Source organism: Orycteropus afer, unplaced genomic scaffold (genome assembly GCF_000298275.1).
Source record: "Orycteropus afer afer isolate SDZICR_OR568_19922 unplaced genomic scaffold, OryAfe1.0 scaffold00083, whole genome shotgun sequence".
NCBI lineage: Eukaryota > Metazoa > Chordata > Mammalia > Tubulidentata > Orycteropodidae > Orycteropus > Orycteropus afer.
The window spans coordinates 910,397-938,189 of NW_006921670.1; the positions used below are offsets into that span (position 1 = coordinate 910,397).

Below are 27,793 nucleotides of genomic sequence, written 5' to 3' on the forward strand. Positions count from 1 at the left end.
GTGGAGCTGAGCAGTGGGGAGACAGAGGAGCTACAGCGGATCAAATGGCACCGGAAGCAGCTTCTGGAGGACATCCAGGTGCGGGCACATGCACACACTCACACGCACACCACATGCTCACATCCACACACATGCACATGCATGTGTTTGCACTGACACCTCCTCAGGCCACACACACTCTCACACACACACATGCTCATATCCACACACATACTCACAAGCATGTGTTCATGTTGACACACCCTCAGGTCACACACATGCTCACACATTCATGCTCACATCCACACACATGCACATGCATGTGTTTGCACTGACACCTCCTCAGGCCACACACACTCTCACACACACACATGCTCATATCCACACACATACTCACAAGCATGTGTTCATGTTGACACACCCTCAGGTCACACACATGCTCACACATTCATGCTCACATCCACACACATGCTTACAAGCTCACACACTCACGCTCATATCCACACACAGGCTCACACACTCACAAGCACATGTTAATGCTAACACACCCTCAGACCACACACACACACAAACTCATGCTCACATCCACACACACGCTCACACACACATTTGTCCTGACACACACTCTTGACCACACACACGCTCACAAACACAACACAAACGCAGAGGGGGGACTCCCCACTCCCGGGCTGCCAGGACCCAGAGCGAGCCAGCTGAACCAGTAGAGGGAAGAAGGGAGTCCCAGTTAAGCACCTACCACGTACCTACCTGGGCTTTACACACTTCGTCGTATGGCAGGTTCCAGTCTCAGCTGTGTGGCCTCCAGCACATCTCATCCCCACGCTGGGCTTCAGCTTCCTCCTCCTGAATATTTAGACCCAGCACGTGCCCAGACTTGCCACTCACCAGTCAGGTTCTGGGATGTGGGTGCATCTGCTTGGCAACAGCCTCTGAAACAGGCCCTGGCCCCTCCCTGGCACAGGCCAGGCTCAGTCCTGCCACTGGACCTTGGCACTTGCATCTCCTCGGCCTGTGACTCTTCCCCCAGCTCTCCTTATGGCCAGTTCTTCTCTTTATTTCATTCCCAGCTCAACTATCACCTCCTCAGTGAGGCCACCCTGACCATCCTAAGTGCTGCAGTGACCCCCTTCACACACACACACTCACACACACAATTACTCTCTCTCACACACACACAGTTTCAACTGCCCCATGACCACCAGTGCCATCCCAGCCCCACTGGACTATGAGCTCCATGGGGTCTCACCCATCACTATATCTCCAGTCCAACAAGACACAGTGAACCCCATTTTATTTATGGAGAAGCCACTCAGTGACTCAGCCAAGATCACACAGACAGGAGCTGACCAAGGTCAGATACAGCCTGTCGGGCTCCTCATTGGCCCTGGGTCTCAGGAGAGGCCCCACACCACCCCCATGCCAGCATCCCACAGATCCAGGGTGGGAGTGCTGGGTGCTCCTGCCGCTGCCCTACAGGGAGGTTCCAGACGACCTGCCAGCTCTCCCAGTCTGCCCTGTGATAGTTATTGGCAGGATGAGGGAGGAGCCAAGACAAACAGGCTTGGAGCAGAGCAGGGCCAGATGCTGGGCTCATCAGTTCACCTCTCAGAGCCTCAGTTTCCTCTTCTGTAAATTCCACCAGAAGAGGCTGTGCTGCCTAGTGCCCTGGCAAACCCACAGCACCCGGCACTTGGTAAATGCTGAGCTAAAGAATGAATGGATGAATGGAGGGAAATCAGAGGGGACCTGGGGCCTACCATAGGCAAGCATCTGTGCTCCTGATGGAGAGGCAGTAGGGAGCCATAGACGGAGTACACACAGGGCAAGGGTAGACTCCAACCTGTGCTTCAGCCCACTTTCCAGATGAGGAAACCGAGGCCCACTGGGCTGCATGGCCAGTCAGTGGCAAGGGGCTCTGTCCGTTCTCCACAGCACGGCATCCCCAGAAAAGAGGTGGGAGCAGGGGTTGGGGTGAGTCTATGGTGTCCACTGGAAAAAAAAAAAAACCAAACTCACTGCCATTGACTCGATTTAACTCACTTGCTTCAGAAAGATGGCAAGTGAGTGAAGAAGTGTTTGTTGGGATGGGATTGGAAAGGGAGGGGGAGAGGTTTCTGAGGTAGAATCCCAAGGTGTGGGGTATGGGGCTGGGGAGCTTGAGGGTAAGCCCACTTCGGGACAGCGCACTCCCTAGACAGGAGTCCATGAGGAACGAGTTTGCTTGGATCTTTGGCAGTGTGAGAAGGGAAGGAGACAGGAGAGGGAGGGTCTGTCAGGGGAGGGTCCCTCAGGCTGAGGGTTCAGGACAGAGGTCGGGGAGAGAGGCTGTTTGGGGGTCACGCCAGGGGGTGGGAGTAGATGCAGCCCCTTCCCCAGCCTACACCCCTTGACTGGCCCTCTCCGGCGGGCCTCCTGCCACCCCACAGAAGCTGAAGGACGAGATAGCTGACGTGTTTGCCCAGATCGACTGCTTCGAAAGTGCAGAGGAGAGGTGAGCAGCCAGGTGGGCAGGGACCCCAGGAAGCCCTCTGTCACTGACCAAGGATATCATGCCCCACAAGTAAGCAGGGGTCCTGAGTCCCGGTGAAATCGGGGATCAGCTCTGGAGGAGGAGGCAGCAGCTGCAGGCAGGAACGGACAGCCCCGTGGCTCCATCCCTGTAAGCTGGTCCTGATGCTCACGCAGCCCCACTTTCTTGAGAGACAAGCCCACTCTCCCACCCCCTCCACCCAAAGTCTCCCCACACCACCCCTTGGCCCAGCCCCTGACCAATCACTGGAAGGCAAGCTCAGCCGCAGGACTGACAAGGAAAGCCAGCGTCTACTGGGAGCAGAAGGAGCCCTAGTGACCAGCTGCTCCATGAGGGAAAGTCTTGGCAACCTGCATGGTGTAAACATTACAGTCTAGGCAACATATGGGCCAGTTCTGCTCTGTTCAGTCTAGAGTTGCTGTGAGTCGGAATCGACCCCATAGCACACAGTAACAGTAAGTGGGCAGTCTGGGCCGCCCTGCCCACCCACAGGGAGCAGGCACCCTGCCCCTCACATGGGAAGGCTCAAAGGCTTCAGGACCTGGGCTGATCCCTTCCCCTCCCTGGGCCTCAGTTTCCCCATTTGTGCAATGACCCACACACACACAACCCCCCTGGTGCTGTCCCACATCTGTGGTCCCAAGAAACCTTTTCATACCCACCCACCCCTACCATCCCTCAGCTCTTCTATGCCTCTGATGCCCCCCTTTCTTCCCCCTGGCGCGCACACACACACACACACACACACACCTATGACATATGTCCCCACATTCCCTATCCTGACCCCAGCAACAATAACATAACACGAAACACCTACTACCAGCTGTTTTCAGGACTTTCACCTCCCAACAATGCTGTGAGGCAGGAGCTGGGCTTGTTCCCATTTCACAGATGAGGAAACTGAGGTCCAGAGTCACTCAGCCAGTAAATGGTGGAGCCGGGAGCTACACACATGAGTCTGGCTTCAAAGCTATGCTTTCACCAGGCCTCCCCATTATCTTGCCCCCACTCCAAGCTCAAGACACATCCAAATGCTCTCTGGGCCCCAGGGCAGTATCTGTGCAGGTGAAAATCCGGTGCTGGGTCCGCCCAGAAGAGTCTGATTATAGCTCTGGGGAGAGTTCCAGACTCAGCATTTTTCATGCTCTCCCGGGTGCTTCCAATGCAGGGCCTGGGCGCCCCACTTGGAGGCCTCTTGGGGCAGGAAGGGGCCATACTGGGGGTCCTAGGGCGATCCCGGCTGACATCCTTGTGTCCACAGCCGGATGGCCCAGAAGAAGAAGGAGCTGTGCATCGGACGCAAGAAATTCAACATGGACCCCAGCAAGGTAGGCAGAGCAGGGCCCGGGCCAGAGGCGGGGCCTGAGCCAGGGCTGGAGGCAGTTGCATGCTGGGTACTTTCACAGCCTCCTCTTGGTCCCCTCAGTTGATACAGTAGTTCACTTTCCAGATGAGGAAACTGAGGTCCACCAGGCTGCATGGCCAGTCAGAGGCAAGGGGCTCAGTCTGCTCTCCACAGCACAGCATCCCCAGAGAAGAGGTGGGAACAGGAGGTTGGGGTGAGTCTATGGTGTCCATTTAAAAAAAAAAAAAAGTCACTGCCATCGAGTCGATTTGACTCATAGTGACCCCTCCTTGGGTTTCTGAGGCAGTATCTCTACAGAGGTAGATTGCCCAATCCTCCTTCTGAGGAGTGGCTGGTGGGTTTGAACCACGAGCCTTCTGGTTAGCAGTCAAATGCCTTAGGTACTACGCCACCAGAACGTAGTCAAGTCCCTGGCCCTCTCAGGACCTCTACCTCTTCCTCTCTGAACATTGAAGCCCTTAGATTCTGGGGTTCAGTCTCCAGGATGGGTTTTAAGGCTGGGGACCAGTCCTATAGAGCCCTCCTGTGTCCCCTCCACTGGTGGGAATCATGTGGGCTCAGGGCTCAGCTACCAGTCTGCCCGCCTCTGCCCTTACCCCACAGCCTGTGAACAGGCCAACCCACCCTTCACCCAGCGAGGTGGCAGCCAGGCTCCATTTCCTCTAGTTGGAGACAAGAGGAAGCCACATGCTGGATACTCAGAAGTGGTGTCAACACAGCCAGCCACACTGGGGTCGCTGGAAACTTACCGCTCTGGTTAGAAGGCGGGGCTTCCCCTGCCCATCACAGACCCACAGCACCCCGTCCCAAGCCACAGACCCTCAGACACCCCTTATCCACATGAGGGCCATTCGTCTACACACTCATGGGTCCTCACCTGCTAAACGTGCTAAAGGTCCACAGTTGCTAAAGGTTCCCAGCTCATCCTCAGCCTGTCACTCAGGGCCCTCCAGCCCTGCCCCCACCTTCCAGCAGCCTCCTCTCTAAAGGGAACAAGGATGTGAGACCAGCCTCTCAAGCTCCTAACATTAGAATGACTGGGCCCCAGTGCCTGGGTGGTGGGGACAGACTTTGGTGATGCTGTCAGATCATAAGAGCAGGTTTCAAGGTGCCAGCAGCTCTGCTCCCGTTTCCACGTAGAAGGAAAGACATGTCCCCGCAATGAGAGACAGTCTCTCTCCAAGGGGTGGGATTTGGGCAATTGCCTCCCCTTTTGATTCAGCTGGTTTTTTACTAATTTTTATACAATGGACATAGATTACTTGTGTGAAAAAAATGAAGTATTATTTTAAAATAATATAAATTTTACGAAGATAAAAGGAACGCCTGAATCACTGAATCTTAAAATTATCAATTAATAGACTCACTGACGCATGCCATCAAAGAATGTCAGGCTAAAGGGGAGTACCTGGCATGAGCCTAGTTTAATGTAGGAACGCTACCTTTGCTTGCACACCTCCAGTGACAGGGAACTCATCACCTTGCAAAAGCAACTTCTAAGATGCTTCTATTAAAGGACACAGCTTCCCAGAACAGGCTGTGGGCTCTGACCCCATGGGCTCCTCCCTTCTTCCTGCCAGGCCAGCTGCTGTGCAGGGGCTGCTCACCAGTTCTGTGTCCCTCCTACAGGGCATCCAGTACCTCATTGAACACAAGCTACTGACGCCTGACGTCCAGGACATCGCCCGGTTTCTCTACAAAGGCGAAGGCCTCAACAAGACAACCATAGGTGTCTACTTGGGGGAGAGGTAAGAACGAAAGAGCCTTAAGAAGAAGCAGGGCCTATTTCATACAAGAATCCTGATCAAAAGGAGGAAAGTATAGGACAGAATTTCAAATTCCTGTGGAATCCAGACTTTCTGGAGCCATGCAAGCTGGATGAACCCCCGAAACTATTGCCCTGAGATAATCTTTAAACCTTACACCAGAAATATCCCCTGAAGTCTTCTTAACACCAAATAATAGTTTAGCTTCGCTAGCCAAGAATGTCTGACTTAACGGTCTTTTAAGATCTATCTCATTGGAATAAGTTGACAACTGCAACTGAAAGATTAGATAGGGATCTCAGGGGGCAGTGAGTTATGTTAATGAGGGAGAAGCAACTCGGAAAAGGAGGGTGCAAATGGTTGCATAACTTGGTGAACATTATTAATGTCGCCGAATTGTACATGGAAAAACTTGAACTTCTGTGTGTGCCTGCTGTGTATATTCTCAACATGTGAATAACATGTGGTAAATATAGTTGCATTCTCAAAAACAAAACATAAATTACAAAGAAGGAAAAGAGGGAGGCAGGGAATCTGCTGTAGTGATACTGCCTTGGAAACCCAAGGAGGGGTCGCTATGAGTCGGGTCCAACTCGATGGCAAATAACAACAACAATAGACGTAGGTAGGCATGTGGGGTGTGTGTGTGTGTGTGTGTGTGTGTGTAGGTGAGGGAGGGAATGATGTTCCCCAAAAACAAACTCACTGCCATCAAATTGATTCCAACTCATAGTGATCCCCTTTGGGTTTCCAAGGTGGTAAATCCTTATGGAAGTGGATTGCCCAGTCTTCCTTCCACAGAGTGGCTAGTGGGTTTGAACCGCCAACCTTCTGGAATGATGTCAGGAAAATCATAACTCTTGGGGCCTGAGGGAACTAACTGGTCACCCCTTTCCAAATTCTGAACCAAAGCCAGCCTGCCTTTCTCCATTCATTCCTTCCTCCATTCACTCATTCATTCAACACGTACATATTTTTTTCATATCTGCTGTGTGCCAGGGACTGTCCTAAGCCCTGGATTGGCACCAATGAACAAGAGACAAACAAACTCTTATCCTTGGGAAGGCCCATACCGTCAAGAAGACAGATCCCATAATGCATAAAAGGTGTTAGAAAACTATAGCTTCTGTGGATGTTTATTATTATTATTATTAATTGTGATTTGGGTTTGATGGGATTTTTAAAAAAAATGAAGCAGGGGGCTGTGGACAAGAAAGGTCTCATGGAGAAGATGGTGTTTGACTGAAATGTACAGGAGGTGAGGCGGGAAGCCACGTGGCTGACGGAGGATGAGTGTTCCAGGCAGAGGAACAGCCAGTGCAAAGGCCCAGAGGCTGGCACATACCCAGGACACACCAGATGGAGTGAGGGAGGAAAGAAGGAGGGGAGATAGAGTGGGGATTCACCGTGTCACTACTAGGGTTGGTGTCACCCAGCATGATAACTCATGGTTTCACCCCCAGCTCCATGGACTTCCTCCAGTACCAGACCCTACAGAATCCTTAGTAATGTTTATTATCAATTTTAGTCATAGAATAGCAGTTGCAAAATTGCTTAATGTAGTATGCCTCAGATTATATGTGAATACTAAAAGAAAATTGTTTTGTGAAATTTTGTACATTGAATCACAACATTATTTGTAACTGAGCAAAAGCCTTTTTTTATTTTTCTTCTTCTTTTCCTTTAGTGGAGCTCTGGTGGCATAATGCCTAAAGCATTTGACTGCTAACCAAAAGGCTGGTGGTTCAAACCCACCAGTCACTTCTCGTAAGTAAGTGATACCGCCTCAGAAACCCAAGGAGGGGTCACTATGAGTTGGATCCGACTCCACAGCAGTGAGTTTGGTTTCCAACTTTTTTTCCCTTTAATTACTACTTCATTCTCAAAAAAATAAGTTATTGATACAGGTTCACAGATACTAATTACCATAATACTGTAGCTAAAACAGTAGAAAAATTTGACAAAATCGGCAACTATTAAAACATTAGCAGCAACGGAAACAGTAGTGTGGGCTACAAAACCACGTGACTCAAAGACTCATTGTAATTAGGTAACAATGACAGGTCTGATCCAAGTTCATTGTTGTTGTTATGTGCTGTCGAGTCAGACCCAACTCATAGCGACCTCTCCTTGGGTTTCCAAGGCAGTATCACTATGGAAGTAGATTGCTCTATCTTCCTTCCGTGGAGTGGCTGGTGGGTTCGAACCACCAGCCTTCTGGTTTGCAGTCAAGTGCCTTAGCCACTACGCTACCAGAGCTCCTTAGAAGGTTCAAAAAGAAAATTAGTGTAGAGTTTTAGCCTCATAGGTGTAGTGATACATGTAAGCTAACTACAGGGATATTTTTATTAAAAATCATCAATTCCTGCTGAAACACAGAACAAAAATTTTGTAGACAGTCATTTTGGTGTTTCTCCCTCTGAAAGCATCACCTGGTGTGGTCCATACCCCCCACACCTCCCTAGTGATGTCACTGAGGAGCCATGGAAGGTTCTGGGCAGGACTGGTCTGGCTGCTTGGTGAGGTGTGGGTTCTACAGGCAACAAGGACAAAGCAGGGAGACCAGAGAGGAGGCCATTGCAGCCACCCAGTGAGCGATGCTGGTGGCCTGGGCCTCAATGGTGGTAGCGGAGGGGAGAGGAGCATCTGGCCAGATCTTCCTTTGTTCCTGCTGAAGGACTGGAGCCTGGCCCAGCCGCCCTGGACCACTTGTGCTTCCTGTTCTTCTGCCCTGAATAAGCCTATCTCCCAGGCAGAGCAGGGGGCAGGCATGTCTCGCTATGGGCAGGGCTGGGCCAGGGAGTCAGTAACCCTTCTCCCAGGCTCTCAGCGGACCCATCCTTCTCCCTGGGTGAGCAGGAAGTGCAGGTGGCAAGAGGAGTGCCCTTCCTGGCTTAGAAGCGGGGAGTGGGAGGACAAGGGGGTAGCCCTGGTTGTTTCCATTTTACAGAGAAGGAGGTGGGGGTTTGGGGAGGCCAAGTGGCTTAAGTGGAGTCACCCAGGTAGGAAGTAACAGGGGAAGGGTTTGAATTCAGGGAAGAATGACTCCAAAGGCAGTGCTCCTGCCTGGGCCAGACCAGTTCCGGTGAGCAGTCCTGGGTAGGTGGGGGTCTGCACACATGAAGGAGGATATATGTGTGTGCACGCAGCGCTGTGAAGTGCAGAACAGACAGATGTGAGCACGTGGTGGCTGGACCCCCAAAGAGCAGACATCACTCCTGTTCTCCCCCTCCTCCCTGCTCCCCCCTCCAGGAGGTAGGTGCCAGCAAATTCCAAGGGTGTCCCACCCCAAAGGGACAGAGCACAAAGCAGCCTCTCTCTTCCTCTTCCCAGGGACCCTGTCAACCTGCAGGTCCTCCAGGCCTTTGTGGACTGCCACGAGTTCGCCAACCTCAACCTCGTCCAGGCCCTCAGGTGAGCAACCCAGGAGACAGAGGGGAGGGGGCAGGGGCCCAGCCCTCAAGGGTGGCACAGCCTGGGGGGCTTGAGGGGATCGCTATGCACAGGGCTAACACTGTGGGGTAGGGTTGGGCACAAACAAAGGGTCAGGGGGAAAGAGGGGGCAGGGAAAGCACCTGCCTTGTAGGTGGAGTAAGGGCGAGGCGAGATCACCCCTGCAGACCACCTGGGCCAGGGCCTGGCCCGTTACACCACTACTGTTTTTATTATAAACACATTTACCCATTATAAGCACATACAATCATCCCTACACCACTATTATTACTCCCAGAACTATTCCTTTTTGGATTAGTGCTTGTTTTACTTATTTTATTGCTACAACTTAATTCATATTGCACTTACTACTTATTATTTTCTAATGAGGACATTACTGTTGCTGTTCCTATTTTTACAACTACGGGAAGTAGTGCAGTGCATAGGTTAGGAACTCAAACTCTGGAGCCTGACTGCTGAGCTCTGCCACTGTTTTGGTTACCACCAGTGCTGCTCTGACAGAAACCACAGGTGGACGGCTTTAGGAGCAGGAGTTCATTGTCTTACAATTTTGGTAGCTAGAAGTCTGACTTCAAAGTGCCAGTCTCTAGGGGCTGGGTGGAAAGTCCCTCAACCTTAGGCTTCAGCTCTGTCTCCTGGTCCCAGCCCACTGAAGTGAGAGGCTTTTCTTCACTCAGACAGCTACTGGCTACTGAGAATGACAAGCCCAAGGTCGACAAGTAAAAAAGGCACAGTCCCGATGTTACCAAACAACATGGCAGGCCACTGACTCAAGTCCAGAAAAAGTCCCAAGATTGGCAGAGCATGGCAAGCTGCTGAACAATGACTTGGCTACACCCAGGGTTCAAGCGTGCCAAAAAGCTAATGACCATTCCCAAGAGCTTCTCCTTAGAGAAGACCACATCCCTAAAGCAACTACTCAGCTGCTCACAGTAGATTCCACCGTGGGGTTGATTACCAGTCTCATCATGGGGAATAACTACATCCAGCTGCCCAGCCACTCAAACGCAGGCCCAGCCAAGCTGACACATAACCTTAACTACCACAGCCACTCATGCCCTGTGTGACCTTGGTCAAGTCACACAAGAAACCCTCTTTGTGTCTCAGTTCCCTCATCTGTAAAGGAGGGATGACAATAGTACCCATCTCATAGGGTTGTGATGACTACAAGAGAAAGTACTTAGAACGAGCCCATGGTTAAGTGCTTAGTGTGGTTGCTGATGATGATGGTAGCAATGGTGATGATGCCCCAAGAAGGGGCATTTGAATTGGGCTTTGAAGGATGAGTAGGAGTATGCTAGACTAAGAAGGAAGAAGCCATCACCATCCAGGCAGTGTGACTTTTCCTCCAACTCTTAAGCTCTTTAATGGATAAGGAGAGGTGGCTTGGGGGCCTCCCATGTTCTTTCATTAATTCACTCACTCATGCATTCAACAAGAGTTTATTCAGCAGTTCTAGGGTGCTCAGGCCTTCGCTTGGCCCCCAGGAGATGAGAGAGGAGCAGGCACAGTCCATGCCCTCAGGGAACTGAGCTGGAAGCTGTGGGAGTCACTGGCTTCCAGAGCTGAAGGGCAGCTTAGGCCCAGAGCTGAGCGGCCAGGCTAGGTGAGCCAGCACACCTGGGACAGACAGCGGCTTCCTCGTCCGCTGAGGTGGGCCTGGGCCGCGAACAGTGCTAAGATGTGTGTGTGCAGAGAAGAGGGCTCACTCAGCTCTGGAAATCTGAAAGAACGGACACTTCTTGCATCTGTACTCCGTGCTTGGTGCCCTCATGTACAAATCCTACTGAACCCTCCCACAAGCCTGGACACAGGTCCAGACTCTCCCCTAGGTGGGAAAGAGATTCTGTGCCTGGGAGAGGCAGAGCCTGGTTGGGGTCCACCAAAAGCCCCCACCCACCCTGCTGCCCACAGCCCTGTTCTTCCTCAAGGCAGTTTCTATGGAGCTTCCGGCTGCCGGGAGAGGCCCAGAAGATCGACCGGATGATGGAGACCTTCGCCACCCGATACTGCCTCTGCAACCCGGGCGTCTTCCAGTCCACAGGTGCCAGGCGCAGGGTGGGACCTGGGACTCGGAACCCCTTCAGCACAGCCAGCCTCTGTTCTGCCTGCCAAGGCACCAGGCTGCCCCACGCACTGAGGCCCTGGAGGCCCATATTCCTTCCAGAGTCCTGGCTGGGCATCACTTCCATACCAGCCCCTCTGCAGGGTGTAGTCTGTGGGAGAGGATGGCCCAGGGTGCTGGGGCAGCAGCAGCAGCCATGCCAATAAGGGGTGACCAGCCCTGCCTGAGGGTGGGGGCGGGGCAGTCAGCAGGTCCAGGACGGCTTCCCAGAGGAAGTGGGGTCTGAACAGGGCTTTGAAGGATGAATAGGAGCTCTCTAGGAGGTCAAGGGAAGAGAGTCTTTTTTGGCAGGATCTTCAGTGTGATCAAAGTCTCAGAAGCATGACACAGCCTGAGGAAGGTGTAGGGGAAAGGGAGAATGAAAGACTGACAAAGGTCAGTCTCCAAGGTTTCCTCCATAACCACCCCCACGGTTGATCAGATGTCCCTGCAGAGACGCTCAGAGGACAGGGTGAGAGAGAGGTCTGTTTGCCTCTAAAGTTACACTAACAACAATCGCCAACTCTGTTTATTGGCCACTGTACTGTGTGCTAACTGCTTGGCCCCTACAAAGCCATTTACTCCCTGTATCAACTCTATGAGGTCACTATTATTCTTATCCATTCTTGCAGAGTAGAACAGAGACAGAGAGGTGAAGTGGCTTGTCCAAGGACGCACAGCCAAAAAGTGGTGGGCCCCAAAGTCAAACTCTGCTCTGGCCGACTCCAAAACCCATAGTATTAACCACTTTGCTCATAGATTCACCATCTCAAGACTAGGATCTTCCCCCTGCCCAGCGCTTGAATGCCCCTCACGTTTCTACAAGCTGACCTTGACTTGGTTCCCTCCAGTGATGGGGAGCTCACTACTTTACAAAGAGCCTAAAGAACTGAATGTGCCTCCTCGGAGCTTCCATACATGAGTCCTTCAGAGACTCAGAGACAGTGACCCTGAGCCCCACACCCTTCCCCAGCCCTTACCTCCCTTCACTCAACACATGACACACTCCAGTCTGACCACCTTCCAGAGCATCCACAGCTCCCACATCAGTTCCCCTGACGTCCCTGAACGCCCTTCTAGACCAGCTCCTGTGCTGGGCACTGGGCATGGAGGGTGACCAAGGTGTCTGAGAACCCACCCTTGCAGAACTCTCAAGTGTGGAGCTGGTCCTGTAGGCCCCTAACCACCTAGAGGTGGGCCTGGGCCACCACCTCTCCCTTCTGGGCCCTACTCTCCCACCCAGCACCATGTACTGATGGTGCTCACCCTGGCAGTGCCAGGGGATGCAGCAAAGTAGGACAGCATTACAGCCTCCATGGGGGACAGCCTTGTGTCCCCCAGCAAGGACTCTGGCCCCCAACAAAGCTCCCAGCAGCCCGGCTGCCTCTCCACCCTCATTTCCTCAGCCTCTACTCTATCCTGCTCCAAGCACATTCAAAAGAATAAAACCAAACTCACTGCCATCGAGTCAATTCTGACTCACAGTGACCCCCACAGGGTTTCCAAGGCTGTAAAACTTTATGGAAGCAGACTGCCTCATCTTTCTCCCATGAAGCAGCTGGTAGGTTCAAACTACCAATCTTTTGATTACCAGCAAGCGCCTTAACCACGACACCACCAGAGCTCCTTCACCCCCTGGTTCCTCCACAAATACAAGATGGTTTTCCACTTCAGGGCTTTTGCACAGGCTGTTCCCTTCACCTGGAATGCCCTTCCTCACTTCATCATCTGTTCTCAGGCCTCAGTCACAGGACTTCCTCCTCCTCAGCCTGCATGCTCTCCCTGCCTTGTGCTCTCTCCCTGCCCCTTGCTCTCTCCCCATAGAGCACTGCCCTGCTTTGTAGTTAGTTACACGTTGATTTAGTGTGTGTTTATGACCTGTCAGCTCCACAAACCTAAATGCCCCACCAGGACAGGGACCATGTCAGATTTATTCATTAATAAATCCCTCATTCCCAGCACATAGCACATGCTCAATAAATATTTGTAGGCAAGAAGGGAACTATTTTCAGAGCACCAGATTTGAATCACAGTCTAATTATTTCTTAATTTTGTGACCTGGTGCAAAAAAAAAAAAAACTCAACCCCCTGCCTCAGTTGGCTCATCTGTACAATGAGGGTAGAAATAGTACCTGAAGGGGACAGAGATGCAGTGGTGGCGTTCTCGCCCTGGGTTTGATTCCCAGCCACTGTACCTCCCATGCAGCCACCACCCATCTGTCAGTGGAAGCTTGCCTGTTGCTATGAAGCTGAATAGGTTTCAGACTAAGATGGACTAGGAAGAAAAGCTTTATTAAAAAAAAAAAAAAAAAAAGCCAGCCAATGAAAGCCCTATGGACCACAGTGCACTGATCCCATTGTGCGGGGGTCGCCAGGAGTCAGGCCAACTCTGGCAGTTAATGATGACAATAACAGAGCTTGCCGTACAGGGTTGTCCTGGGGTATAAAGAGTTTAGCTCAGGACAAGTGTCGGTAACACTAGGTGCCACTGTTATCCGGGTAGAATCATAGACATCCTAGAACATGAAGCTGCTTCAGAGATAAACAAACCTGAGACTCAGGGAAGTCAGTTCCTCAAGGTCAATGGGAGAGCTGGGGACACAGTTGGACTCCCTGGCTCTGGGCTCCGGCCTCAATGTGCCACTAAAGACCCAGAGCAGTAGTCACCTCCCTCCAGCGCTGGCAGCCCAGTCTTGCTTCCAAACACGTGAAAGTCTGAATAATGGAGCCAGAGCTTGTCCCACGAGCCCACAGGCAGCAGGATTACAAAGCAGCATGTGATTGAACCCTGAAGAGCCTTGCCAACAATAAAGTGTTCTCCAAGTTCCAAGGAGGCAGAGAACAGAGTGGGCAGGGGGCTGGGAGGGCTCTCTGCGGGAGGAGGGCTGTGCTGGGGCTGAAGGAGAGAGTTTGAATAGGTAGAAAAGAGAAGGGCGGGCACGCTGGGCAGGAACCCAGTGGGAGCCAAGGCACAGGGTGGGAGGGCACTGAGGGGCTCAGAACGTGACTGCTGAAGTTTGGGGACAGGGGGAGGAGCTCAGGAAAGAACGGGAGTTGAGGCTGAGCCTGGAGCACCAAGTCGGGAGGGTGGGGTGGACCTTCAGGACTCCGAGGCAGGGCAGGGACAGCAAATTCTTCCTTGAGGGATCAGGGCCAAGGAGAGGAGTGTGACGACCACCGTCCCATCTTGCAGACACCTGCTACGTCCTGTCCTTCTCCATCATCATGCTTAACACCAGCCTCCACAACCCCAACGTCCGGGACAGGCCGCCCTTCGAGCGTTTTGTGTCCATGAACCGGGGCATCAATGATGGCAGTGACCTGCCCGAGGAGCTGCTATGGGTAAGAGGGCTGCTGCCCAGCCAGCCAGGCCCTGGCATCCGAGGAGGGCTGTCTCAGATAGATGGCCCAAGAGGGGCTCCTCTGAGGTAGACCACTCAGAGAGGGCCTGTGCTGAGTTAGACCACTCACAGAGGGAGTCTGTGCTGACATAGACCACTCCAAGAAGAGACAGCCCACTGCAAGAAGGGCATGTGCTGAGACAGACCACTCAGAGAGGGCCTGTGCTGAGATAGACCACTCTGACATGGGCCATGCAAGAAAGGTTCCTCTTGGGATAGACCACTCCAAGAATGGACCATCCCAAGATAGAGCACTCAGAGAGGGCCTGTGCTGAGATAGACCAGTTAGAGAGGTAACCTGTGCTAAGACAGACTACTCTGACCCAGGCCACCCAAACGAGTCACCTCATGAGATAGACCACTCCAAGAAGGGACCATCCTGAGATAGAGCACTCAGAGAGGGCCTGTGCTGAGAAAGACCACTCCAAGAAGAGCATGTGCTGAGATAGACCACTCCAAGAAGACATAGACCACTCCAAGAAGGGCATGTGCTGAGGTGGACCACCCAAGTCTCTTAGTGCATCAGCTCAAAGTCCTCAAAGTCTGTGCTCAGGTCGTTTTGGAGAATAGGAGACAGCCGTTGGCAGAGGCAAGCAGAACCCAGGCCTGATGTCTCCACCATCAAACCCTCCCCCACCCTACTACACCCAAGGATAAATTAACCACAGCCCCTGTTCTGCCCAAGTTTAGGGTCTGGTGGGGAGATGACAACTATGTGACTAACAAGTCCTTCATGAGTCATGCCGTGCTGACCACAGAACACAGCCATGGAGACACTGAGGACTGCTAGAATTCTCCCGGGGGCAGAGGAAAGGTAGCCTCCTAGAGGACTCCACAGAGGAGGTGACATTTGAACTGGGTTTTGCCAGTTGAATAGGAATTTTTCCAGAAGAGAAAGAACATCCTGAAAAAACGGAAGCTGCCAGAACCCAGGCCTGGGTGGGAGGTAGGGGGTGGGGATCCAGTGAGGTGGCTGGGGTGTGGATACTGTGAACAGTGATGGGTAGTGTGGATGGGGCCAGAGGACCAGGTCTCCAAATGCTAGCCTCAGGGTCTGCTGGTTTCCCACTTCACAGAGCTGAGAACAGTGTTTAAAAAAAAGGGGAGGTGGGGGAGTGAGAGATTGGGAGCCAGGTGGAGCAAACAGGAAGTGACATTTCAAGGACTAGTGCCCTCCAGGGTCAGGGATAGGAAGAGGGGGCATGAAGCCTATCCTTCCAGCTTAGCCCTCTATCCACCTCCTGCCTCAGAAGTCTGGGCTGGAACTCGGGTCTCAATGATCCTGCTGGTCCTTGGATTTGAGAACTACCATACCCCTAGCCCACCAGCTGACTTGATGGCTAGAGGAGAAAGTTCATCACTGGTGTGGGGGAGGGAACCTCTCAGGCCAAATCCTGTCTCCCCCATGTGCCTGCTAGGTGACCTTGGCCCTGACTCATCCTCTCCAAGCTGCCATTCCCTCAGTAAGGAAAATGGAGGGGAGGGGAATAACACCTGCGTCACACAACAGCTGTGGGTAGCAATTAAAAAATAACGCAAAGGGCATGGTCTCTGCCAAATACATAAATGGTGGCTTATGTCACTATCAGGGATAATTAATAAGAAGCACAGCACTTAGCCAAGCACCTGAGAGGCAAGAGGCATGAGAGGATTGGTGAGAGTTCTCAATTGTGCTCCTGGAGGCAGAGTGGGCCCCCATCCGGTGTAACAACTTAATTACATCTGCAGCCTCCCCATGGGCCCACATTGTTGCCCTCAGCACCCCACCCCACCCCCATGAGCCTGCTTCAGCTCCTCCCTCCTTAGGTATTTTTCCCAATTCAAGCCTTTTGATGATAGCAATGTTCTGTATTTGCATAGAGCCTGTGTCTTTATTCTCCCAGGGCTTTTGCTCCATTGTCTCCATTTAGCTTCCCATTCTGCCTGGGAGGTCCTCTTTGGCAGCCAGGAGAGGCAGGCACCTGGTAAACCAGAAAAATAGCAAGCTCACTGTCTTCGAGTTGGTTCCCTCCTTGGTTTTCTGAGGCAGTAAATCTTTACAGGAGTAGATTGCCCAGTCTTCCTTCCGAGGAATGGCTGGTGGGTTTGAACTGCCAGCCTTCTGGTTAGCAGTCAAATAAATGCCTTAGGCACTATGCCACCAGAACTCCTTAGGCACCTGGTCACCAAAACCAAAGTCACTGTCCTCAAGTCATTTCAACTCATAGCGACCCCTCCTTGGGTTTTCAAGGCAGTATCTCTATGGAAGTAGATGTCCCAATCTTCCTTCTGAGGAGTGGCTGGTGGATTTGAACCACCAGCCTTCTGGTTAGCAGTCAAATGCCTTGGACACCACACCACCAGAGTTCCTTAGGCACCTACCTGGTCAAAAACCACCAAACCAAACTTACCTGGTAGGGGGAAGAAAAAGAACACTGGAGGCAGAACCCCATCCGAGTCCTAAAGACACTACTTTGGTGCTGTGTGGTATTGGTTAAGTGGCTTGACCTCTCTGAGCCCCCAGCTCATAGGATTAGTGGAGAAATGTCAAGTACTTAGCCAAGTGGCTGATCGTTAGAGTGGCTAAGTAAGCCAGAAGTTTTCCAGGGCATGGTCAATGAGGACCACACAGGCTTGGATCTTGCCGTTCAAAGCTTCCACATATAGATTGGGGGGCAGTCTTGCCCACTCCCACCAGGCCTCATTTTCCCCTCGTGTAAAGCAAGGACTCAGCTCTCCCAACACAGTCAGGTGTTCAAAGTTTGCCACTTTGTGACGGGCTCTCCATGGAGCAACCCTAGCTCGGGCCCTGCCAACAGCATAACGTTCTTGAATGGCCAGTTTCCGAAAATCAGATTTCCACAGATACAATACCTAAAGAGAGGTCAACCCAAGGGCACACAGACCACCAGGGTGCCCAGTGGGAGTCAGGGGACAAGCAGGTGGAAGGCAGATCAAATCCCAGTTCTGCCTTTAAGGCTATGTGACCTTGGACGGTAGCCTCAGTTTCCTTTCCTTAATGACACTGACCTCCCATTGTTCTCCCAAGAAGCTGAAATAAAGCAGGAGGGGGAGCTTGGCACCTGGTAGGGACATGAAAAATGCTGAGAGAGGACCTGCTCACCTTGAGAGAGCGGGAGAGGGACTGGCTGGGAGAAGGGAAGGAGACAGGACAAGAATGGAGGAGGGGATCTCCACCCTCTCCCATTACAGGTGGGGAAACTGAGGCCCGGGCAGGGAAACAGCCGTCCAGCCCAGGGTGCATTCTACTGTTGGCAGCCGGACTCCTGAGTCCTTTTCCAAGCCTCCCATTGGTTTACAGCTCAGACTGCTTCAGCTGACATCCCTGAGAGAGTGTCAAAGGCAGGAGGATGATCGGGCTTCCAGGACCCCATCATTGCCCCCTGCTCCCCCACGCATACAACACACACACACAATGTGTGCACATACACACAATGTCCCCACAAGGAAACTTGTGAGTCCACCTGGCCCCAAGAATTGCAGGGTCAGAGCACCTGGCCCAGCCCAGGCAGTGGCCTCAGTGACAGGACCCCTGGAGCCAGCTCCTATCACAGTCCTAGGTCCTCCCTGCTACTGAGACAACAGAGGTTCAGGATCCCATCTGATGCCATCTGGGACTCACAACTGGTCACTACTGTGGCTGATTGACCAGAAAAGATATAAGGAGGACATGTTGTGAGTGAAACCTAACAGGGAGCCTCGAACCCTGGGAAACTCCCCCAGGACTTGGAGTGGGGAGACTCCAAGACTTTGTGATTTTAACTGGCTGTTTTGTGCCATATGTGCCTCTGGTCCCCAGGAAGGGACCAGTTGCCAAACCAGTTGCCATCGAGTCAGTTCCGACTCATGGTGACCGCACACGTGCCAGAGTAGAGCTGTCCTCCATGGGATTTCAAGGGCTGGTTTTTCAGAATTACATCACCAGGTCTGTCTTCCCCTCTGGATGGACTCAAACCTCCGACTTTTGGATTGACAGCCGAGGGTTTAACCATTTGCACCATCCAGGGACTCCAGGCAAAGTGCTGTAGACATAACCTTAATATGGTGAGAGCAGCCAATTTCCAGAACTGACTGTGTACTGTCACAGTTCTAAGTACCCCTGACAAGCTTAGGCAGCAGTACATTCCCCGGTTTACAGCTCAGGAAATTGAGTTCAGAGTTGTCTCTGTGGAGTCTAGATTTGAACCCACAGCTATCTGACTCTGGAGTTCTTCTCTCTGCAGAAACTAGAGGGTGAGATTTAGGGACAGAGGACTTGGCTGTTTTTCCTAACTTCTAACAACTTCCTGGCTAGGAGATTCTCAGCTCCCGTGACTGAGAAGATCAAGGATTAATTTGACTTCAGGCTCAGCTAGACACAGGCGTTCAGTGACATCAGCATTCGGTTCCCCTTTCTCCCATGTTGGGTTCCTTCTTACGCAGGCTCTCCCCAGTGATGGCAGAGATGACCCAGGCAGCTCCACACACTCATCTTGCTTTGTTGTTGTTGTTGTTGTTGTTGTTGTTGTTATGTGGCATCAAGTCATCTCTGACTCAGGGCGACCTTATATACAATAGAATGAAACACTGCCTGGTCCTGTGCCAGCCTCCCAAACCCTACTATACTTGAGCCCTTTGCTGCAGCAACCATGTCTATCCATCTTGTTGAAGGCCTTCCCCTCCTTCATCAACCCTCCATCTTACCAAACATGACATCCTTCTCCAGGGAGTGGTCCCTTCTAACAACATGACCAAAGTAGGTGAGATGAAGTCTGGCCATTCTAGCTTCCAAGGAGCATTCCAGCTGCACTTCATCCAGGACAGATTTGTTAGTTCTTCTGGCAGTCCATGGTACCTTCAGCATTCTTCGCCAGGACCACAACTCAAAAGCATTGACTCTTCTTCAGTCTTCCTTGTTCATTGTCTAGCTCTCACATGCATATGAAGCGATTGAAAATACCATGGCTTGTGTCAGGCGCACCTTAGTCTTCAAGGAGATATTTTTGCTCTTCAGCACTTGAAAGAGGTCTTTTGTAGCAGATTTACCTGGTGCTATACTTTGTCCAATGTCTTAACTGCTGCTTCCACTGACGTTGATTGTAGAACCAGCTAATATGAAGTCTCTGACAACTTTAATCTTTTCTCCATTTATCATGATGCTGCTTATTGGTCCAGTTGTGAGGATTTTTCTTTTCTTTATGTTGAGTTATAATTCATACTGCAGACTGTAGTCTTTAATCTTCATCAGTAAGTGTTCCAAGTCATCCTCACTTTGAACAAGTAGAGTTGTGTTATCTGTGTAGCTCAGGTTGTTAATGAGCATTCTCCAATCCTGATGCCACATTCTTCTTCATATAGTCCAGCCTCTCAGATCATTTGCTCAGCATACAGACTGAATAAGTATGGGGAAAGGATACAACCCTGACACACTCCCTTCCTGATTTTAAATCATGCAGTAACCCCTGGTTCTGTTTGAACAACAGCCTCCCGGTCTATGTACAGGTTCCTCATGAGTACAGTGAAGTGTTCTGAATTCCCATTCTTCTCAATATTACCCACAATGTGTTATGATCCACACATCTTGCTTAGTAGCCCTCTTTGTCAGCAGTTCAAACAAAAAGTCCCAGAACTAAGGCTCATTGGCTGGCTGGGGCCATATGACCCTCCCTGAGCCAACCCTGAGGCCAATAGGATGAAATGCTCTGATTGGCCAAAAGTGAGCACTTGCCCACTCCTGGAGACTGGAGGAGAGGGTGTCAGCAGCCCCCTTGAGTAATCTGGACAAAGTTGGGGAGAAAAAAGCTGAAGGAAGAAAGGGACTGGAGGGATGTGGGGCCAGCAGAAGCCCTGGAAGGGGGCTGTTGTGTTTCTGATCTTATCCATTAGCCGGAGAAGACAGCTGGGCCCAGTGGTTTGGTGGGGGCATGCAGGGGTGTGTTCTTACAGGGGAGAGGTTGGTGTTACAAGATCCAGGAAATGTGGGTGAACTGAGCTATTTTCTCTGTGGGGGGTGATAAGGGGACTAAAGAAGCCGCCCAGCCCTACGATGGGTTTCATGGAGATCTAAGGCTCCCTGTCTGTCCCTGCCTGGCTCCTCAGGCTTCCAGATATTTCTATGCCGACAGCTTCACTGACGGGGACCCTTCCTGTGGCAGGTCCTTGTTCAATCAGCCAGCAAGTGCCACCTGGGAATTCCCAGGGCTCTGCCGGGCCTTGGCAGGAGCGGGGAAGAGGGCTTCTCGACTGTTCTAGGGGCTGTAGACCAAGGACTGGGCCCTCCCTCCTCCTCCCCACAGCCAGGCCTGAGTCCCACCTCCATCAAGCCCAGGAAAGCCCACTTCAGCCTGCCCTCACCCCGCCCCTGAGCGCCCAGATCAAAATAGACTTTAAAATCCAACAAGCACTATTTCTAAAATCTGGGGGATAAAACAATACTTGTGGAATTTTTCACTTCGAAATCTCCAGGAAACTATCTGAACAGAAGCACACACCATTGCAACCAAAGGAAATGGGTGAATTATCTTACTGACGGACATACCCCATTATGTCTGGTTTCAGTAAGTTGAGGCGGTTTTCAGTCTCTTTTTCAAAACACTTGGAGATCTGGGCAGGTTGTTCATGGAACCCCAGTCATCGTGATGGGGCTTCAGAATATACAGCACTTGGTTGGCAGCTCACCCACAAGGAGGTCCCCAGCCCTGGCTTGCATATCTCCAGTGACAAGGAGCTCATGACCCTACAAGGTCACTCCTTCCAAATTTCGGCAGCTCTAACTGCTAGAACATTCTCCAGTGAGAACTGAAGTCGGCTCCAGGGAGCTCCTCGCCCACCCTGGAAATCAGAGCCCACCCAGAACAGGCCATTTCCCTCTGCCTGGCAGAAGGGCCTTTGAGAGCTGAGGTCAGCACCCCACCCCTGAGTCTCTCCTTCTGCCCAGGCCTCGCTACACCAGGCAGCCAATCCCCTTTCTCCTTGGCAGTTCCTCTGGACAAGCCCCGCCCAGAGACACAGTGGGAGTCTGCTATTGCAAAGCAGAGGAGGGAGCCTACCCATAAGGGGCCCTTACCCCATGGGCTTTGTCCAAGGAGATCTGAACTCTGGCTGCTGTCCCCTAGAGTGTGTGTGTGTGTATGTGTGCGTACACACAGGTAAGAACCCCAGAACATGTGTGTATGTGTGTGTATGCACGTGCACACAAGTAAGCGCAGTGTGTGTGCACGTACCCACACAGATAAAAAGCGCATGTGCACGTGTGTATGTGTGTGTGCATGTGTGTATACAGTGGCCACACAGGTAAGAAGCCCATGTGTGTGTGTGTGCACAGGTAAGACGCGTGTGTGTGCGCGCACACACGTGCACAGGTAAGGATGTGTATGCAATGCTGGTCCCAGCCAGAGTGTCCTTGTCTCCACACTCCGAGAAACAGGGGAGACAATCCAGGGCTCATTCATCTGCCCTGAAAGAGCAGCTCTGGGTGGTCGGGGTGAAGGGAGTGGGGTGGCGCAGGGGGTGTTCTCCCTCTTCACCACCTTCCCCTTGACTTAGGGAAAAAGGAGGGGCTTCTGACCCCAGCGAGGTCCAGTTACTGCCCCCAGGACCCTGGGAGATCAGCAGTATTCTCATTTTTCACCTGAGGGCAAAGCAGCTCAGAAAGATTGAGAGACTTACCCAGGGTCACACAGCCATGGAGTGACTAAGCTGGAATTTTAACCAGTCTGATTCCAAGGCCAGTGCTCTTGTCCCAACATGACAAAGCATTTACACGGGGCAGCAGGGTGGCCACTCTGAGAGGCTGACCCTCACTCCCTCTGCCCAACATGGTCTGGGGGAAAGTATGAGACTGGAGGGTGGGCATTGCCAACCTCGGCAAGAGTCGGGGCACCAAGTAGGCCTGGGGAACCAGGGAGGGTTTCACCAGAGGAGATCCAGGAACTAGCCATGAGCTAGCAGGAAAGGAAGGAGTTTGCCCAAGGGTGGAGTGACCTCCCCGTGGCCACACAGGGTGGACAGGCATTGCAGCAGATCCGCCCCGCCCTTCCCTCTCTCGGCAGAACCTCTTTGACAGCATCAAAAGTGAGCCCTTCTCCATCCCTGAGGATGACGGCAATGACCTCACTCACACCTTCTTCAACCCGGACCGCGAGGGCTGGCTGCTGAAGCTGGGTGAGTGGCCAACGGGCGCCTACGGGCACACATCTGTGAGCTGTTGATGCACACACACACCAGCACACTCTTGCCGATGCGTACACACACATGCAAGCACACACTAGCACATGGTAGCACATGCACTGACACACATTTCACACGCACATGCCTGCACACACACACATACACACTCACATGCAGCCTTGGCGTGGAATCAGATCAGCTCCAGGTCTCCTGACCCCAGTGCTCCACTCTGCCCCACCCCACCCTCCCGTCCTGGGAATGGGGAAAAGGTAGCAGGAGAGGAAGGCCAAGTTCAGGTACCTGAGGCAGACAGATCCACAGACAAACACATCAACGCCATTCTGGTTTTCTCCCCAGAGGGGTAGACTGAGGAGTCTTGGTCAGATCTAGCATCTAAGACCTACTAAAGGCAGGCTCCTTGGAAGGAAGGTTGGGCAATCTACTTCCGTAGTGATAATGCCTTGGAAACCCAAGGAGGGGTCGCTATGAGTTGGGTCCGACTCAAAGGCACACAACAACAAAGGCAGGCAGGTGCTGGCCCCTCGCTCAGCCCCGCCTTTTGGTTGGCATTCTGAGGAAGCCAAGGCTCAGAGAGGTTAGGGCACCTGCCTGAGGCCACACAGACAACAAGTGGCAGATGTTGGTGGTCAGAAAGCTGGGTACCCCTGAAGGAGAGGAGGACATGTGGCAGGATGTGGCTCACGGGGAACCTCCCCTCAAGATGCCTGGGGGAGGGAGGGCCTGCCCCCAGAAGCAGCAGCCGGGCCTCAGCGCTGCAAGAGGAGCTGTGGGTGGGTGCTGCAGTGCTGGGTACTTTGGCTGCTACAGAGTCTTACAGGGAAACTGCAGGCCCTGGCCATCTGCCCCTACCCCATACACACGCCTGAAAGCCTAGGAGGCAAGTGAGGTTGGACACATTGGTGCAGAGGCCTCACCTGGGTGGCCTCCAGCACTTCCAGTGTGCCTGGCACTGTGCCAGCCCTGCCCAACACCCCCAGATGCCCATCTGGGCCCTCCATCTCTCTATACCCACTTCCCCAACGATTCCTCCCCTGCAGACAGCTGGCCTCCCTCCCTCCCCAGCCACCTGCCCTCAGCCCAATTCAGGTAGGAGAGGGGCGTCTGGAGCCCACAGCCCTGGGTCCTCTGCCATATGCCTGTGCTTAGGTTTCTCAGCCTCAGTTTCTGCCACTGTGAAATGGGGTGATAATCACAGGGAGGGTTAAAGGTGTAGCAAAATGGCTGAGAGCTTGGGCTCTGGAGCCAGGACACTGGGGTTCAAATCTCAGCTCTGCTGTGCACTCTTGGACATGTAAATTAACCTCTCTGTGCCTTGTTTCCTCATCTGTAAAATGAGAATGCTGATGGTCCCTCCTGGCAGGTGGCTATAGGCTTAATAATATGTGTTGGAAAACTCTAGAACCAGCGCCAAGCTAATAAAAGACAAAGTGCCTAGTACTAGCATCAGGCAGGGGACAGGCCTAAGGGTGAGGCAATGGTGACAGTGGTAGGCAAATGGAGAGGACAATTAGTTGCTGTTCTGGGGCTTAGCTGCAGGAAAGCTTGAATGCTGGGTCAAGCAACTCAAAGGGAGCCTGGGGGTGATGGTAGCTGTTAAGGTTTTTGAGTGAAGAAGGATGGATGACGGGGAAACGGTAGTGGGCTAGGAGTAAGAATCCCAGAAGGGGGCCCAGGAGAAAATATCTGGGGCCCCGTTCTTCCGGGAGGAAGAGGTGGCCCAGGGAGGTGCAGGGCCTGGCTGACCACCTGTGGGCCTCTCGCAGGGGGCCGAGTGAAAACGTGGAAACGGCGCTGGTTCATCCTGACCGACAACTGCCTCTACTACTTCGAGTTCACCACTGTGAGCTGGGGGCCCCTGAGCCTCTGAGCCTCACCCCTGCCTTAGCCCTCCCAGCCAAGGCTCTCTCCCTACACTCCAGGGCTGGACTGAGGCTGGGGAGATGGGTCCACCTCTCTATGGGTTTGGGGAGCCCCATGAGTTCCCGCCCCGCCCTTAACCTCCAAGCTTCATGTACTGACCTTGCCCTTCCCTCCACTCCCCCTGCAGGACAAGGAGCCACGAGGGATCATACCCCTTGAGAACCTCTCAGTGCAGAAGGTGGATGACCCCAAGAAGCCAGTAAGTGTCGGGGCAGGGGTCTGAGGCCAGAGCTACTAGGGGACTTCCTAAGACAGGCTCAGAGAGGACTAGACGCTCAGATAAGGGCCCCATCTCCCCTTCCCCTGCAGGACACACCCTGCCCCCAAGAGACCCATTTTCTCTGGAAAACAAAGGGGCAACAGCTACTACCAGCCACACTGAGCACTTAGTGTGTGCCAGGCTCATCCTATCCATCACTCTCCATAAAATAACCATTGGACATATGGGGAAACTGAAGCTCAGAGAGGGGCAGTGACTTATCAAGGTCACCCAGCCAATGTCAGAGTCAGGGTCTGCATAGCAACTAAGACCATACCCTTTTGATGACACTGACCTGCCCCAGGGTCCACGGTTCCAGGAGGGTGAAGGAAGGCAGCCCTGAGCCACATAGAGGGCATGGTGGGCAGGCCATCCACCCCCCCCCACCCCTGCCTCGTCCTCACCCACTGCCTCCCCCAGTTCTGCCTGGAGCTCTACAACCCCAGCTGCCGGGGCCAGAAGATAAAGGCCTGCAAGACAGATGGGGACGGCAAGGTGGTGGAAGGCAAACACGAGTCCTACCGGATCTCGGCCACCAGCGCCGAGGAGCGGGACCAGTGGATCAAGGCCATACGGTGAGGGCAGCTGGGCAGTGGGGACGGGCCTGCTGCAACCTTCCAGAAGCCCCTGCTTCTCACGGGGTCTGTTTCCCTACCTGGAAGGGAGCTTATCTGGTGTGTAAATCCCTTCCCTCCGTGTCATGAGAGCACCTCCTCTGGGCCCGGCACAGGCCTCAGACGCAGGACAGTGAGACACGAGTCCACGGAGTTATTGGGGGAACCATGTAAGATGGTGCATGTAATGCTCTTTGCAGAGCGCTTGCCTTGGGGAGTGCTCAGGAAATGGCACTCTGGTCACCATCAGCAACCAAGGTGGCAAGGACTGCAGCTGGTACAGGTGGAGGGAAGGCTCTTCCCGGTGAAGGACCAATGTAGGCAAAGACAAGTAGGCAGATCAGTGCGGGGCCTTCCTGGAATGTTCCCATATTCCTGAGGAGAGGGTACTGGATGGTGGGGGGCTGGGCAGGGCCAGCCAGTGCAGGCCTGACAGTGTGGGGTCAGTCCAGGCCTGGCAGTGTGGGGTTAGGGCAGCCTGGACAGGGTGTGGCTGAGAAGTCCAGGGCTGGGCAGTGTGGGCGCTGGGCAACATGGAGGCTAGGCAATGCAGACCTAGCAGTGTGGAAGCCTGACAGTTCAGGGCTGGGCAGAGCCGGGGCCAGGCAGTCTAGGCCGGGCAGGGTAGGAGCCTGGCCACTGCAGCCCTGGCTGGGTGGGGTCAGGGCAGACCAGGTGGTACAGGGGCTGGGCAGTGGGGTATGAGGCTATAGAGGATAGCAAGGCCTTGGTTGCCATGGTGACCAGCTTAGGTTTCTCCTGGGGGCAATGGGGAGCCACAGCCTGGTAAACAGGGCAGGGCTATGGTCAGGTGAGAAGCCACAGTGGAGGGGCCATCTCTAAAGTGCCAAGTCAGGCTGTGAAAGGAGAGACGTGAGGGTCTGAAATAAGGCAAAGAGGAGAAGAGAGTAGCCACCCTCCATCACAGGATGGTCACGTCCACCCTCTTGAGGCTGGATGTTACCCACAAAGAGCAATGTGTTTTATTTCCCCATTTAGAAACTCAGAAACTGTGACCCAGAGAAAGGCGGGACTTGCCCAGGGCCACAGTCCATGAGCAGCAGGGCCGGGCAGCAAGCAGGCCTCCTGGCCCCTACCTCCTTCCAAGAGTCACTGATGGGCACCCAAAGGAGGGCTCTAGGGATCCTTTGGGGCAGAATTCCCAAGGCGCTCACCTCCAATCTGAGGTCACACTGGCTTTGGCCCTGCCCCTGGGACACTGGGCTGGGTACAAGGCTGGACTTGGCCTGGCTCCATCCTTGTGGCATTATCTGGCTCTCCCCCTGCAGCAGGGCAGGCGCACTCCTCCCTGGGAGCCCCACCCCCCTCGTTACACCCCCAGAGAGACGAGCCCTTGTGACCACCAGCTGAGCCCTGAAGTCCTTCCTCCACTCTCCTTCCAGTGCCAGCATCACCCGCGTGCCCTTCTACGACCTCATCTCTGCTCGAAAGAAGAAGATTGCCAGCAAGCACTGAGCTTCCTGGGGACCCTGGGAGCCCCGGGACCTGTAGCACCTGGAGACCCACCTCCGAGCCCCCCGTGCACCGCTTCCTGGCCTGCAGATGCCATCACCCCGTCATCCAACTGATATGGGGCAGGAAGAGTGGGTGGGAGCCTTGGGACTTGGAGTCTGGCAATGAGGCCTCTTTGCCCCTTGCCCTGAGGCCACTACGGTAAAGGGTAAGGAGACCAGCTCCAGGGCCCGGCGTCCTGACGTATCTTTGAGCCTCAGTTTCCCCATCTGCAAAATGGTTCCTTGCACCTGGAAATGCTGTCAGTCTTGCAAGAAGGAGAGGCCTGGGGGTCCCTGAGCACTTCCTATCTTCTCAAGGAGGCTTCCTGCTTCCTCTGGGAGTGGGTATCTCTGCCTGCCCCTCCCCTGGCCTCAACAGGGCCTTGGTCCTCCCTGCCTGAGCACGGCTTCTCATACACACAGCTCAGCCCCACAGATGGGGCTCCAAGCGATGCCAGGAGCCCGGACCCCATGGTTCCTGTCACACACCTTCATCTCTGACTCACTGTGTGGCCTCTGCTACATCAAGCGTCTTCTCTGGTTCTTGGCAAAACGAGGTGTTGGGACTAGAGATGTCTTCACTCTTTCGGGCTCTGTGGCTGTTTCTCAAAGCCCACCTTGGTTGCTGGGTACCGGCACCCCACCCCCACCACTGGGGTGGCAGGAGCAGCCTCAGTGTGCGTCCCCAGCAGGGGTG

The 27,793-nt window shown here is 53.3% G+C and overlaps 1 protein-coding gene across 1 annotated transcript; it reads left to right on the plus strand.

Annotated features, from left to right (window-relative positions):
• Nucleotides 1-27,058, plus strand: CYTH4 (cytohesin 4). The gene is made up of 12 exons (XM_007941637.2): nt 1-78; nt 2,427-2,491; nt 3,792-3,858; nt 5,526-5,644; nt 8,996-9,076; nt 11,047-11,159; nt 14,413-14,561; nt 22,651-22,762; nt 24,553-24,629; nt 24,837-24,908; nt 25,389-25,543; nt 26,986-27,058. The coding sequence occupies exons 3-12, from the start codon at nt 3,796-3,798 to the stop codon at nt 27,056-27,058; spliced, it is 1,014 nt and encodes a 337-aa protein (XP_007939828.2). The 5' UTR covers nt 1-78; nt 2,427-2,491; nt 3,792-3,795.
• The last annotated feature ends 735 nt before the right edge of the window (nt 27,059-27,793 follow it).